Source organism: Bremia lactucae, linkage group LG2, assembly GCF_004359215.1.
Source record: "Bremia lactucae strain SF5 linkage group LG2, whole genome shotgun sequence".
NCBI lineage: Eukaryota > Oomycota > Peronosporomycetes > Peronosporales > Peronosporaceae > Bremia > Bremia lactucae.
The window spans coordinates 439372-455454 of NC_090611.1; the positions used below are offsets into that span (position 1 = coordinate 439372).

The window sequence follows — 16083 nt, forward strand, 5'->3', positions numbered from 1 at the left end:
TCTTTGAATAAAGGCTAATTTTCATTTAAAATCGACTATAGGTTGTGTTTTTCCTACACAATCGATGATTCGGCGCTACGTCATTAAGAAGTCTTCCGCTGCGCTGATCCGCTGCATCCAGACGCCACCCAACTTCCGTGCTACCTTTGTACAATGGAGGTCAAACTCGACGTCGATTAAGCGAAAATCTACAGTGAAAGTGTTGCACAATAAGCCTCAAACTAGTTACGTGCAGGTGGAGCAGGACATCGCAGCCATGCAGCGCGAAATTCGCGATGCTTATAAGTGCGTGTTATTTTATGCACCAATATGATAAGCTTTACTATCTATCTGATCATTTAGTGATGTTGCAATACAATTTATGTTTATGAAACCCACAGCGCAGGCAACTACCAAGCTGCATTGGACGCTGGCGTTGAATGCCGAGATCTTGTCAAGTCGCATTTTGGAGAAAATCATCCCGTCTACGCCAGCACTATCACCAACATCGCACTTATGAATAAAAATTTAGGCGAGATGGAGGCGGCAGTCGAAGCTTACGAATTTGCACTGCAGACATATAAGAGCACCGTAGGCGAGCAGCACGCGTCCTTCGCTACGACACTATATAACCTGGGGCTTGTATACCGCGCTTTGTCGATCTCCAGGTTCGGTCTGGACCGCGTGAATGCACTACATCGTGCGCAGGATTGCCTCAAGGAATCGCTTAAGATCCGCCGCAATATTCTTGAGCCGGGTCATGCTGACATTGCGCTCAGTATGAGCAACTTGGGTATTATTTACTGGCAAAACAAGCAGCCGGAGAAAGCATTTACTTCACTCATTGAGGCAGTGGAGCTGCTACAGAAGAAAGTGGGCCCAATGAGTTCTCTCACTGCTGTGGCGAAAACCAATCTCGCCTATTGCAAAAAGGAGGCACGCAAGTACGATGAAGCCATTTCCTTGTACGAAGAAGTACTGAGTGTCCGTAAGACAGTGCTTGGTTCGGTGCACAATGAGACAATCATTGCACGTCACAATCTTGCGGAGGCTTACCGCTCGAGCGGGAATGAGGAGAAGGCTTTGGAGATTCAAAATGAAATTCTTGAGGTGTTTGATACTGAGATTGGATCAGACAAGACGCAATAAATTGGTAATTGAATTTAACAGCTTAACTAAATGTGCTTACTATCGCTCCTTTCAAGAGACATTATCCCACCTTGTTTGGGTTGGCATGAGGTCCTTTAAGCAGTGCTGGCGCATGCGGGGGCACAAGTAAACGACGAAGGTCTTCGGACGTGGCCTGAGTAGTGTCCCCATGGGTTTCCCATACCCGCGACGCGATCAGCAGACTGGAAATCGCGCCACCACTACCTGGATTGGACGACAGTACCGAAAGAAATCGCGCTGCATATTGTTTGGTTGCCGTGCTCTCCCCCACCTTCGACTTTGGCACGAGTGTGGAGAGCAAATTTAGCAGCGCTGATGCGAGCTGTGAACTAACTGCAGCCTTAGCAAATTCGGTGGCAGCCTGTGTGTGTCGCTTAAGAGGAATCATATGCAAGCATAGCAGCAGCTGCATTTCTGTTGAATCGCCAAGCCACACGTGCGGCAGCAAATTTGATAGACTAGCAGGGTCCATTCCCTTAACGAGATTGTCGATACACGCTGGAATGAGGCACAGATTTCCAAGTAGCTGCAATGTCACACGAGCCAGCTGGCCTTCAATCGAAGCTTCCGTACGAGCCAAATTTTTGTAAACGACCTGAAATGCACTTCTAATAAACGGAGGCACAGACGTCGCGAGCGGTTCAATGCATTTACCACTGAACGAAAGGATGTGCACACACTCCATGCAACGAACTAACAAAAGTGGCGAATTCGCAAACGAAAATCCTTGAGGCTGCGTCTCGCTATCTAGTACAAACAATAATGTCACCAATCCATCTGCTTGCACAAGCTGTCCATCCATGTCCGGTGTATACTGTAATAAGTTTCGAATAGCCGTTGCAATAGGTAGTAAACGTTGAAATAACACGCTATCCAGTGCTTGGGGCTGTGCACGAACGCTCGATAAGTCGTACGATAGCGCTGCCAGGAGACCATGCATCACATGTCCACTAATTGAGCGTTTTTCTAATATGGCAGCGGCAGCAGCAGCGGCTTGAATCTGTTTTTTTGTAGCCGGTTTGGATTGAAACAATTCCGCACGATTACCATAGCTGTTCACCGTTCCAGCAATTTGAGCAAGAATGCCATTCTTTGGATTCTCGTTGAAAAAATTGACATAAATGCCCGCGACACACAATTCTTTCTCTTGTGCCGCATATATAAACTTGGGCGGCAATTCGAATACCTTATGCAAATCAACGTCATTTTGATCCAGCTTTGTGTGAAAGTCGATTGCGCGATGAGCAAGATTTATCAATTCCTTCCGCATGCGCTTAGTCCACATAACGTGCGGCTCGCGAACTTCAGTCGCTAGTACGTCCAACATTGATATCGGACCCGATCGTCTCAAGATATCGATAAGGGGTCGCGTAAAGACCTGTTCTATTGTGGCTTGCATTCGCTTTACAAATACAGCAATCGTCTCCTCTCTAGCATTGGCTTCGAGAATCCGGTTCAGTGCTTTAGCTGCGCCAATGCTAATGCGCTGCAAGTCGTTGTCGCTTTTATCATTATTAAGTTGGTATTGAAACACTAATAGCGACAAATACCACAAAATTCCGTGCTCAGCTAGTTGTAATAACAAAATTTCAGCCATTTCTCCACAACTTCCAGCCATTTCGTACACAATTTGGAGAGACAAATCTGTAGCCAAGCGATCCCCTTTTTCCAAGAGAAAACACGTTAAGCAAGGCAACAAGTCGATAGACTGTGCCGCTGCAGACACACGTCCATTGGGCTGAATAAAAACGTGTACGAGAGCTTCTAACACCCAATGAGTCGTCACATTCGGCGTGCATCCATCAACAGTTTTAAATGTCTCCTGATTATAATGAAGAAGCTGAAGCGAATTACAAAGTACTCGGAGTCCTAGACCCGAGCTACACTTGTAAGCATTTTCATCTGATATTCCAACGGCCAAATTTATTACACGAATCACACTTTCAAAAGCTCTCACAAAGGTAATTTTTGACACAATGGCGTTTGACACATCATACAGTGTCTTGGTCGATCCAACACGCTTGTCGCTTAGCTTTGTAATACACCGCTCCAGAGCTTCCAGATAATATGAAAAGTCTTGCAGGTTGGTGACGTTCGGAGAGTCAGGAAAACGTCGTATGAGCAACGCGGTGGCATCAAGCAACTCTACTGCATCAGACACTGATAAAAGCTTCGTAGATTGATCCTCAGTGGCCATTGCCCCACAAGTTGTCAACTGCAGTTCCGGGTGCACCCATCGGCGAATTGAATCTACTAAGGAATGCAAAAAGGCTGCTTCGTTGTTAATTGGCCAACCAGGAAAATTCTTTTCATCAAGTAAATTATGGAGGTAATATTGGTAACATTGTAGGGCGTGGACTTCTTTCGGGTATTGAATTCTTGGAACACAAGCCTTGTGTTCAGTGCCCTCGTTTTCCGAAATGTAGAAAACGCCATTGTCATCAGTATGATGCTCCATAAACTTTTCAATGTATGATACCATTTGCTTGTGCATATTAGCGTTCCAAACTACTTCAGGGTTATTCGCGTCCGAGAATAGGGCAGTTGCAAATCGGCGCGACCCATGGCGCAAGAGTTGGGCAACCATTGAAACTGGAAGCAATCGCACCAACCAACTTCTCAAGCAGATCCGTGTTAAGGGATCAGGAGAAATGACGCCCTTTTTGTTCAGTTTCTTTTGCTTGTCATCATTAAAATTCGTAAATTCGAGACCAGATTGTCGTAGATGTATGTGAGATATCAAGCGAGCTGCGACTGACATTTCTTCCACATCCTGCGAAAAGCGGAGCAAGTAATAAAATATTCCCGAAGCGTGCAGATTCGGGATTACTGCCTCATTATGCCGAACAAGGAGCCGAATCAAGCCAAGGCACTTTTTAAAAACGATTCGGTTCGGACAATCTAGCAATCCTACCAAGAATCGTAAAGTCCGATCTTTACATAGTCGACGCTTAATTCGGCTTATAGGACTGACTCCTGACCCTTCGAAATGCGTAAGTCGTCCGTACTTCGGAAAGTAAATATCCTGATGCATCTGCGCTTCATCTTCCGCGGTATGACAGTCGATAAGACGACTAAGCACACTCAAGCAGGTCTGTACAATCATCGAACCACTCATGGCGCCACAATGTTCTGCTACAACGGTCACACGACGAGGCTCCTCCTCATGCACACTTTCATCGTCGCGATGCGCGTAGGTTTGTGAAACTGAGTGACTCGAAACTATCGAGCTTTCCGCTCCAGACTCTTCCAAAGCATCTATCGTGAGCTTTGCGATATCCGTTTCGGCCTCATAATCCTCTTCTTCTTCGTCAAAATTTCCGCTATCATCAATAGACTCGTCATCTTCCCCGACGTCGCCAGTCTCTTCTTCCGATGCGTCCAACTCAGCTTGAACGTCAGCTGCGGGTTCCACAATGTATTCTTTCTCTGAATCATAAGGTCCTTGTTTGACGACCAGCGGTTTTACTTCACGCAGCAAATCTAAAACCATCGTGACATTTTCATCTTCACGTAAAAATCGCGACACGTTCACAGCACTTGAAAGGACACGATCCAGAAAAAGCATAATATTGCCACGCACAATTAGCGGCCAACGGCGGTCTTCACCATCTCGGCTTACAATCATGCTCACACGTAAAAAGTGATTTAGGAAAACAAGTGATCCTAGCTCATTAAAGTGGCGCTCGTAAATCTGTATCATCACTTTTAATACTAGCAAACGAATATCAGACTGGTCAACGTCATCAAGCGATTCCGCTGATGACCGTCCACCGCTTCGAATATTTTTATTTGAACTGCCGCGATCTTCCGCTAAAAGGCGGTAATATAATAGTGTCATAAATTTATTTGCACCTTCGATGTCTTCCACTAGCACACCTCGGTCGTCCAACATGTTAGCTAGATAATACGGGCCAACCTTCACCTCGTTCTCAAAACATTCATAGTCGATACGAAATTCATTGCAGTTCCAAGCAATAAACCACCGTGGCAAATGCTTCGCGCTCTTTTTTTTCTTTTTTGTTAAAGCCGCATTGCGTAATTTATCATGAGAGCTATCTCGATCTCCCTGTTTCGGCTCTAAGCTGTCACCAGGGAAAGGTACACTGTCCGCTCGAGAAACAAATCCATTCTCGTCCAGAGTATTTTCATCGCTGTCGTAATTGTCATCGTCTTGTCCAACATCACTTTCAAAATCATCCGACGTATCAAGATGAAGCAGGAATGATAGCGGCATGAACCTAGCGAAACGATTCGATGAAGATAAATTTCCCTTCAATATTTCAAAAGCAAGTCGGCTGTCCGACCCATGGTGTAAAAAGTCAAAGAGGAATGGGGCAAAATTTGCATGCTTTAAATCGTGACGAAGCCTATTTGCGTGAAATGCATCCCACTCGGTCTCAGTATGGTCAGTTGCAAGCGGGTCTGTGTAGAGATACGCCAGATACTTTAATCGGTACAGGTCTAACATGCTCATCTCTGTCTGTAGCTTGTGAGCCAGCTCTTCGACAGCTTTGGGTCCCCATACGAGCTCTTTAGTCGCATATGTTTTTCCAACTCGTTCAAAAAATTCGGGCAACAGTACCGTGTACTTTACATTTCGCGCCAACCTAGCGCGTGTATTAATCCCATTGCTCAATGTACTGCGCCCACTCACTATATCACGCCGACCCCCATTTTTATGCGAATTTCCATTGTTTTTAGCGAAGTACTCAGGATTAGCGGTAGGTAGGTGCCTTCCGTACTCGTCATACTCCAACAGACTGGCTTTTAAATCGTTTAGCAATGAGTGAGGGAAAATGTTCCGAATTACATAGGACGAACGCGGGTTTTCATGAGTAAGAAGTGCCACTAACTGACACGAAATTCGACGCTGTGCCTTGTCGAGGGAGTATGTCGCCAAGTAAAGTTGCCATACGAGTGCTCCATGTTTTCGTGCAAAATCTTGAATCAGCTCGACAAGTTCGGTTGGCTGCTCTAGAATATGAACTTTCACTAAAATGGACGAGCATTTCGTAATCGAAAAACTTAGTGATCGATTGAATAAAAACAAAGCATGGTGGCGAGAAAATTCTTCAACTCTCATTGCACGTAGTAAATCCCTTGCAACTCTTTCTGGTGTTGCTTTTTTCCCACTCGATAGACAGACTTCAAGGGTCTGTAATACCATAACAAGGACAAGATAGTCCAACCCCAATTGAGAATACGCTAGCGCATTCGCCATACTACGTTCGGTGTTAGACAAAGCCGCCACGGACAAAAATTCCTGTGCGAATTCCGCCTTTGTCAATGAAGTGGAATACAGGGGTATGCGACCAACCCGATTCGACTTCGACAAATCAAATGCGCGGGACACATACATTCTGCTATGATGCTTTGTAAAGATTGCTCGACGATTGGCTGTTTCAGACTTTAAACTCCGTGTATCCGAGTAATTCACTACCATATACTTGATCACGCAAGCTGCTGCAAAGCTCACTTCTTCCATGGGAGAATGAAGCAGTTCCATGATCACCTCATTGCTCTTCTTGTATTGCGAGCTAGGAATTTCCTCAAAGACGCCCCGAGTACACAGGAGTCGCTGAACGGCTAATAAAAGTTCCACTTGAAATTCTGTCGTTGGAATTGGAGCATCAGTACTAGATGGGCTATTCAGTTGAGCCACTGAGTAATCCTTCAAATTTTCTAAAACCTTCATCAGGCTTGCAAATGCACGTCTGTCACGCTGACGTAATCCTCCTAATGGAATGTTACGATTAAATTGAACTAAATGATGGTACACAATCGACATGCTCTCGGTTGTAACAAGATTCGGGACAAAGTTAAGATTGACCAGTTTGCGCAGCAAAATGTCCTCCCATTCCGGATGGACCTCTGTGCCCCATGTTCCTTCCTTGCAAGCAATTTTCGTCTCCTCTGTTGACCATGGCACGTGCAGTTTGTTCATGCGACACATTTCAATTACATTGCTAAGAAATAAACTTCGCGCTTCTTTTGGGCTAAGCAGTGATGCCGATCCGGCAATTTCCAACCATTTCGGGTCGTCAATATCTCCAGCAATATTTCGAATTGACTGACGAAGTTCATGTTCATGCCGCGTCGACACTCGCTCCAGTCCAAGACTGACATTCTTGTCCCTCCTGCATACTCTTGAACTAAGACAAACGTATCGGCGCGTCAATCCGTGCTTCAGTTCTAAAGCAAGCTTTCCATTGAGACCTTCCGAAGAGGCATCATCTTGAAATGAAGACACTGATGGATACACGACTACATTAAACATATCATTCAAAGAGTGACTCGCTAGCGTTTTTCTCGTCACAGGATCTCGCTCAATAATTGCCAACGCAGTTAAACCTAACAAGCGCAGCTGCAGCTTGTCTTTTTGATTCTTGCTAATTTTAAACACTGGCATCTCAAACGTGACCGGTTGCGGGATATCCCGCGTCGACGTGAGTGCATCAAATTCGCAAGAATCCGAAACTTCCTCCACAAGCAGTGACACACTGAGCCACGAGCGCAAATTATTGGCTATTGCCTGTATAAACGGCTCCCGACTATCACACCAATATCGATGAACTCTATTGTTTTCAAAGTAGAGAACCAATTCATTCGAGTTTGTATTCACACGCTGAATCTTGACGATATCAATCAATAAAATGGACGAGAGCGTTGTGCGTGACTGTAAATCCAGCCGATCTAAGCTTGCAGCTCTGACAGCTAGCAAAACATTTACCTTAACGGGGTGAATGGCAATGCTTCGCGTCGTACTAAGCTTCGTCATCGTAAATGTCTTTCCACAGAGTTGAAACAGACTGTCGAAGTACATACCGCTGCTAAGCAAATTTGAGCTGCTATTTCCGTTTCCTCCTGATACTCCTATGCTTGTGGCCCAATTATTATCACTAACACTAGCTCCTACGGCACTTAGTGCATCGGCAGTAGCAGCATCAATCTCGTCTTTTCGAAAAGAAGATGCCCGCTCTCTCAGCTGATAGTAGGCTGACAGAAGCTGCTGCCTGCATCTGCACGTGTATGTTTCTTTAAGACTTTTTCCAATAAAGATTGTAAACGCACGGTCAGCGTTGTGTCCACCACTGTCAGAAGCAATTGTAATTTCCTTGATGTTGTCGAAGGCATAGCGCTCCTTAACTTCGTCAGAGTATGGATCTACGATGGTGAGGTGATTGCTACTGAGCACAAGTAGCCGCTTGACCGAGCGTAGGAACCCCACACGAGTAACAAAAAAACGCGCGGCATAAATTACACCAGCGTAGCGGTTTAAACGCGCTTCACAGCTCTCAAAGTCATCATCGTCTTCGTCCGCGTTACTTGGCAGCACATCGTAGAAGGAGCTGGCGCGCGGCTCCACTTCAAAACCCGTAGTCTCTTTTCCATGCGGCACGAAGCTCTCATCCAGAGATACGAGGTCGTGACCAGAAACCAGCGGGTACAACTTCTCTTTGAGTTGCTGGAGCTCCTCGTCGCCACCGCGAGGCAGCGCCATTTTAATGGGAAAAGACAACCTGATTATCAATTAAATATTAGAAATCTGAGAATTCGGTGCAATTTAAAGGGAATCGAAAGGTAATTATACCGTATGAACGGTGACAAGGTTCTTTGAGATCGCTTACCGGATTGGCCATATCTATTAGATACAAACGATTTACTACCAATCTGCTAGTAAGTATACCATCCATCCATTCCTACTTGAGCACGAAAGATCACATCATTCAAACATTCACCCAAAAATCAGCACTTTGCCATTCCGTTGATCTATCTATCTTGCAGCTCCACAACTTTAAGCCAGTGACGATGTCGCACTAAACGGACCAATTCATGTCGATTGCAACTTTTTCGGGTACCAGCCGAGGCTTCAAAGTAAATAGCTTTTGTTTTATGGATGGCATTCCTTCCTGCATATTGATGTGGAGTTGGTGGCTATCTTGTGATGCCAAAAAACAAGCGTATGTCTGACCTAAATGAAGACAACCTTTGTACTGAAGTAATCACCACCTCAGTTAGGTTTATTATACACATGAATTAGATTTGAGTGATGATCCAATATCTGGTTACTGATCCTGCATTCATGTGAGCTGACGAAACACTCAACCTAAGACTACGATGATCTGACGAATTTAAGCTAAATAAAACATATCAAATTCTTAGTAAATCTTTATACTTTATATTTTATTGATATTTTACGTACCATATTTTGCTATTTTAAAACGGGGCGATGGTCGTGACAGTGGGCGTAACGGACCCGGAGCTCACGTCTGTCGTGCTGTATTCGACACTACCATGGCCAATGCGGCTTGATTTTCTGCCTTTTTTATTCTTCTATGTGACAGCCGTGTATTTAAATGTGTTTTGTCCTGAAGGCGATGTAATCTCATGGATCTTCGGAGCCTTGTGCGTTTTCTTGCACATGCTGGCGCTGCTCAGCGCCGAGTGGAGTGTAGATGTGCGATGTTGGATGACGTGTGCCCGGCTAAAGATCGTCGAACAGAATGAACATCGTAAGGTTTTGGCAAAGGTGAAGCCATCGCTTCCAATGCTGCCCAAACAGCTCTGCGACTGCCACGTGGTTTCAAAAGACACGATTACGAAAAATACAGGGCCGACAGTTTGGTTTTCATTCCAAAACCTTAAGTTTTACCTGTTTGACGATATAGAAGCCATTAATTCCAGCGGTACGAGTCACTTTCGTCGTCTAGACTTCCCTGTTGATCGCTCTCTCGAGTCTTATCTTCAAAGTAATGGTATCAATTCCGATGAAGAGCTGCAACAGGCTAGAGATAGATGGGGCAGAAATGAGTTTGAACTATCTGTGCCGAATTTTACTGATCTTTTAAAGGAACAGCTAGTAGCTCCATTTTTCGTCTTTCAAGTTTTTTGTATGCTGCTTTGGTGTCTTGACGAGTACATGTATTACTCGGTTATGACGCTATTCATGCTAATCATCTTTGAGTGTACCGTCGTGAAACAACGCCAGCAAAATGTAGACACACTTCTCCACATGCGGAATGCACCTCAACCATGTCTGGTCTATCGACTTGGTCGCTGGACCCGGATCTTAAGCGATGACTTGGTTCCTGGTGATATTTGCTCGACATGCAATAATGAGGGCGCCACTCGCGTCCCATGCGACTTGCTGCTGTTGCGTGGGAACTGTATCGTTAATGAAGCAATGCTCTCCGGTGAGTCTATTCCATTGCGGAAAGAAAGTGTTGAAAAATCGATTGTCGATGAGGTTTCAAAGCTGAAGGCACTTGAAGTGGACACTAGCTCAAGTATGCAACACAAACGACATGCATTGTATGGAGGTACAAAAATTCTTCAACATTCAGTAGCAGCCTCAAAAGATTTGCTGAAAATTTCTTCTCCACCTGATGGTGGTTGTATTGGATTCGTGCTCAAGACAGGCTTTGGTACAACTCAAGGAAGTCTGATGCGCACAATTTTATATTCTTCGCAACGTGTGACTGCAAATAATTTGGAGGCAATGTGGTTCATTGTCTTGCTTCTAAATTTTGCTTTTGCTGCGGCCGCCTTTGTGCTTTCGCAGGGGATGAATGATCCAACTCGCGACCAATTCAAGCTGTTCCTTCACTGTATTATGATTATCACGTCGGTCGTGCCGCCGGAGCTTCCAATGGAGCTCTCATTGGCAGTGACGAATTCCTTAATAGCGCTGACGAATCATAGCATATTCTGCACAGAGCCATTCCGAATTCCATCTGCTGGCCGCATCGATATCTGCTGCTTCGACAAGACGGGGACATTAACTAGCGACGAACTTAAGCTGCATGGAGTGGCAGGATTGGAAGTGTGTCTTGATGTTGTAAAAGATAGGAAAAAGAAATGCAGTGAGCTGGAAATCATTTGTTCGGAAAAGTTCCCTCTCGATACCGAGTTAGTACTCGCAGGATGCCAGTCGTTAGTATTATTTAATGGCCAAGTAGCGGGAGATCCATTGGAGCTGACTGCTATTCAAAAAATTAAATGGTGCTTGACCAGCCGTACAGGGGGAAGTGAACGTCTTCCTAGTGTCCAACCATCGTACCTTTCGGTTCGCCGAGGTGAAATTCAAGCGGTTGATATTTTGCACAGCTTGCCATTTTCTTCTGAATTAAAACGAATGAGCACCGTAGTGTGTGTGCGGAAATCTGACAATGATGAGAAAAGTGAGCAGCGCGTGCTCACAAAAGGCGCACCAGAGGTACTGGAGTTAATCTTCACGAATAAGCCGTCGTACTACCGCCGTGTGTACCGCTATTATGCATCGAAGGGATGTCGCGTCCTGGCTTTAGGGTTCCGTGTACTGTCTGAGGACATTGCTCTCCCTGAGCTTCGTCGCAAGCCACGTGAGGAACTGGAAAAAGGGCTTACATTTGCAGGCTTTTTGATTCTTGATTGTCCGCTGAAGGAAGACACAAAACGAACTATTCAGGAGTTGGTGATTTCAAAGCATAAAGTTTGTATGATCACTGGCGACAATCCTCTTACAGCATGTGACGTTGCCAGGCAGGTCGGAATCAATGCGGGGTACTCGAAGCAGCCATTAGTCTTATCGTCTGATGCAGAAAAAGGATATTTACAGTGGAATTCCATCGATGACAGCTCGTTAGATATTGAAAAAGAAATTTTACCTTTTAATGTCGAACAAGTGGAGAAAATGCAGGCTCGGTATGACCTATGTGTTACAGGAGAGGCTTTAGAAATGCTTCACAAGCAGCAGGAGAAGGAGCAAAATGACAATGTTGCTGCTTTGGAAAGATTCCTTTCCATTCTTGAAAAGATGTGCCTGTCCATCACAGTGTTTGCTCGAACGTCACCCCAGCAAAAAGAGCACATTATCATGGCAATGAATCGACGCGGCAAGATTACAGCCATGTGTGGCGACGGTACTAATGATGTTGGTGCCTTAAAACAAGCTCATATTGGTATATCGATTTTGAATGCATCCAGCTCTGAGAATGCCTTTGAAGATCAAAATGCCGCACTAGGCGACAAGAATGCTGCAGTTCAAGGTAATCTTCGTCGTCGGCGACAAGCTGGAAACCGGAGACGCTTAACGGAAGGTTTGCAGCAGTCAAACTCAGGTGACCAGGCTTCAATAGTACGATTAGGTGATGCTTCAATAGCCTCTCCCTTCACATCGAAAAGCTCGAGTATTCGCGTCGTAAAAAAGCTCATCCGTCAAGGGCGGTGTACACTGGTGACCACAATACAGATGTACAAGATCTTGGGCATTAATTGCTTATTGACGGCATACTATCTAAGCTCTCTTTTTATATATGGCGTGAAGAGCGGTGATCAACAGCTCACCATTTCGGGGGTACGTGGATTTGTTTTTTCTTGGGGAATTGATGCAAAAGAAATGGTATTTACGCTGTTATGATAGTTATCGATTGCAATTTTCTTTTTGTTTCTATCGAGAGCGAAACCCGCGCGGAAGCTTTCGCACCAGCGTCCGCCCTCTGGAGTCTTCTGCACCTCTGTGATGGTATCGATATTTGGCCAATTTGCTATTCATCTAGCTTTTCTCGCGGCTGCACTTAATGTAGCAACACCGTTCATCGAACACGGAGACCCAGCGATGCATCCGGATGGAAAATTCACCCCCAACGTGGTCAATAGTATCATGTTCCTTATGTCATCGATCATGCAGGTGAATACCTTTGTGGCCAACTACCGTGGCCAACCTTTTATGGAAGGGTTTTGGGAAAACAAACAGTTTAGTTACAGCGCGCTACTTAATTACGCCGTGCTAGCAATGATTATTGCAGAGGTCTTTACGCCATTAAATGCAATGTTAGAGCTGGTGACGTTGCCGAATCAAGAGGTAAGTGGTTGCACGTTGAGCTACGGAAACATGTTAATGGTTTTCTGCAATTGCAGACGAGATACAAGGTAGCGGCTCTTATGGCCGGTGATACTCTCTTAGCTTTAGTCTTTGAGTCTGCCGTCCAGACGATAGTTTCTACGTCGGCTTAATTCTCAGTTAAGCAGAAAGAACATATGTTGGAACATAGTTTCTAAAGTGCACTTCAACTAAAGTTGCCACTTAGAAAAAAATGCTACATCAAAAATGCTAAAGCAAAGCTGCATTTGTATATATGACATGCTTCCCATTGTAGCTGTGAGGCCGACACCAGATCCTGTATTAGGTAAAATGTAGTCTTGATGGAAAGAAACATGTCTTTAAAATTTTTATTGTAATTCTATTGTCATGTACGCCATCAAAAATTCTTGCTTAAAGAAGCTTCTAACGCAAGGTAACAGCAGCGAACAACATCTTGATAGGTGCAGGTTACATCATCTTAGTTTTATTTAGGGACCACTTTAAATGGCTAGCTGTAGAGCAAAAGTCTTACTTATACAAAGCCTTCACCAGCTAGACACATCGGCAAAAACAATACTACCCTTCGAGCAACATGCTTCGCTTGCGACACTTACGGGTTTGTCAGCGATAAGAGACCGCTATTCTCATCGACATCGTCGTGTATATCGTCAATCAAGACACGTATAGCCTTTGTGACTATTTCTGGTTGTTCGTGATGTATACAATGACCAGCGTCATCAATAACAAGGTGTACACTGCGCTTACTCACCGTTTCGGCCAGTATTCTTTGTGCATCTAGCCACTTGCGCTCCAAATCTACTAGAGTCGTTGGAGTAACACCCGGCTGCCTCTTCATACTATCAAACATCCCGGCTTTACCATGCGAGAGAACTACACAGGGGAAATCAAACGCTTTGAAAAAAGTTGAGTTACGAAAGCGTTGCTCCGTCTCGGGGATGGCCTGATTCTCGCGCAGCGCTCCTTCGCGATGGGCTGGCGATGGGGAGAAGTACTGCACATAGGACAACGCAGCAGGGGAATACTTAAGCTTTGCTTTTGCGTGCTGCACGACATTAATAAGTCGAATTAATCCAACGCGAGCAAGAAACAGCACCATCTCGCCGTTGCTGTCCATTTCCGCCAACGACTTTTGAACGGCGACCGAGACGCTTTCGAGCTCGCCACGGAGATTTTCCTGAAGTGCATCCACGAGAACAATTCCGTAACATTTTACTCCGCACTCTGTATTGATCAGTGTCTGTGCTAACTCTCTCATGTTGTAACCTCCTGCTCCGTGACCTACCAACACCACCTTTCCATCAATATTCAGATTCTCCAAAATTTCTTTGTACTCTTTTGCGACTTGTGATGATGTGCGTTTATGCACAACAGGCTTGGAAAATCCTAAGCCAGGACGATCAATGGTGACCACAGTAGCATATTTAGCCACGTCGATCGCCACTTTATCCCAATCGAAGGAAGTTTGTCCAACGCCGCCGTCAAATAAAACTGTCACGTCACCGCTGCCTAGTTGCTGCACGTGAACATCTGTTGTCTGACCTTTGTCACCTGATATGTGCACCATGAAGCCTGGAGGCTTCATAGGATTCAGCGACTTGACCGTCTCTATCACAAAACCTCCAGATGCGATGAGCGCTGTAGTTACTGCAATGCCTCCGAACGTAAGCTTAGCAACCTCCTTGAGCTCTTTGAATACCATTTGCTTTGTGGGTCGAGCTCTAGGCGGTGACTGATTGGAGAAGTAGAGCATATTTGTGGATTTAGAAGCAGTCGCACGCCAAAGGCACCCCAGCCGCAGGTATTTCATGATCGTCAATTAATAAAGTAAATTTCAGCTATCCTGACTTTAATTCATATTTATCTTAATTAAGGCAAACGAGATTTTCTTATCAGTCAAATTTATCATGCTTCAAAATTTGTTAGGTGGTCAGGATGAGGACATCTCGAATAGACGGGTTCTGATTCTGACGGCGCCTTTCAATCTCCGTTATTCACATTATCTCGTATGGGCACCGTTGGTCTAATGGTTAGGATTCATCCCTTCCAAGGATGAGGTCGGGGTTCGATTCCCCGACGGCGTATCGGTCAATCATTGGTTCGCAACAGCGCGTGTGAAATTGATAGTATTTATTCTTATTTAGAATAAGGTGGGGTTCTGATTCTGACGACGCCTTTCAATCACCGTTATTCACATTATCTCCTATGGGCACCGTTGGTCTAATGGTTAGGATTCATCCCTTCCAAGGATGAGGTCGGGGTTCGATTCCCCGACGGCGCATCGGTCAATCACTGGTTCGCAACAGCGCGGTTAAAATTGATAGTATTTATTCTTCTTTAGAATAAGGTGGGGTTCTGATTCTGACGGCGCCTTTCAATCACCGTTATTCACATTATCTCCTATAGGCACCGTTGGTCTAATGGTTAGGATTCATCCCTTCCAAGGATGAGGTCGGGGTTCGATTCCCCGACGGCGCATCGGTCAATCACTGGTTCGCAACAGCGCGGTTGAAATTGATAGTATTTATTCTTCTTTAGAATAAGGTGGGGTTCTAATTCTGACGGCGCCTTTCAATCACCGTTATTCACATTATTCGTATGGGCACCGTTGGTCTAATGGTTAGGATTCATCCCTTCCAAGGATGAGGTCGGGGTTCGATTCCCCGACGGCGTATCGGTCAATCATTGGTTCGCAACAGCGCGTGTGAAAATTGATAGTATTTATTCTTATTTAGAGGAAGGTGGGGTTCTGATTCTGACGGCGCCTTTCAATCACCGTTATTCACATTATCTCCTATAGGCACCGTTGGTCTAATGGTTAGGATTCATCCCTTCCAAGGATGAGGTCGGGGTTCGATTCCCCGACGGCGTATCGGTCAATCATTGGTTCGCAACAGCGCGTGTTAAAATTGATAGTATTTATTCTTATTTAGACTAAGTTGGGGTTCTGATTCTGACGACGCCTTTCAATCACCGTTATTCACATTATCTCCTATAGGCACCGTTGGTGTAATGGTTAGGATTCATCCCTTCCAAGGATGAGGTCGGGGTTCGATTCCCCGACGGCGCAT

At 45.1% G+C, this 16083-nt stretch overlaps 4 protein-coding genes across 4 annotated transcripts; 2 read left to right on the forward strand and 2 right to left on the reverse strand.

Annotated features, from left to right (window-relative positions):
* Window positions 1-64: 64 nt before the first annotated feature.
* Window positions 65-3972, forward strand: CCR75_003887 (uncharacterized protein; the record flags this gene model as incomplete). The annotated part of the gene is made up of 2 exons (XM_067961978.1): window positions 65-285; window positions 381-3972. The coding sequence occupies 2 exons, from the start codon at window positions 65-67 to the stop codon at window positions 1126-1128; spliced, it is 969 nt and encodes a 322-aa protein (XP_067822100.1). The 3' UTR covers window positions 1129-3972.
* CCR75_003886 (uncharacterized protein) lies at window positions 1190-8653 on the reverse strand (the record flags this gene model as incomplete). The annotated part of the gene is made up of 1 exon (XM_067961977.1): window positions 1190-8653. The coding sequence occupies one exon, from the start codon at window positions 8651-8653 to the stop codon at window positions 1190-1192; it is 7464 nt and encodes a 2487-aa protein (XP_067822099.1).
* A 729-nt stretch (window positions 8654-9382) lies between these two features.
* On the forward strand, window positions 9383-13391 carry CCR75_003885 (uncharacterized protein; the record flags this gene model as incomplete). The annotated part of the gene is made up of 4 exons (XM_067961976.1): window positions 9383-10819; window positions 11009-12487; window positions 12554-12994; window positions 13051-13391. 4 exons carry the CDS (start codon window positions 9383-9385, stop codon window positions 13144-13146), a joined length of 3453 nt encoding a protein of 1150 aa, XP_067822078.1. The 3' UTR covers window positions 13147-13391.
* A 213-nt stretch (window positions 13392-13604) lies between these two features.
* Window positions 13605-14765, reverse strand: CCR75_003884 (uncharacterized protein; the record flags this gene model as incomplete). Its single annotated transcript, XM_067961975.1, has 1 exon — window positions 13605-14765. The coding sequence occupies one exon, from the start codon at window positions 14763-14765 to the stop codon at window positions 13605-13607; it is 1161 nt and encodes a 386-aa protein (XP_067822077.1).
* Between the last annotated feature and the right edge of the window lie 1318 nt (window positions 14766-16083).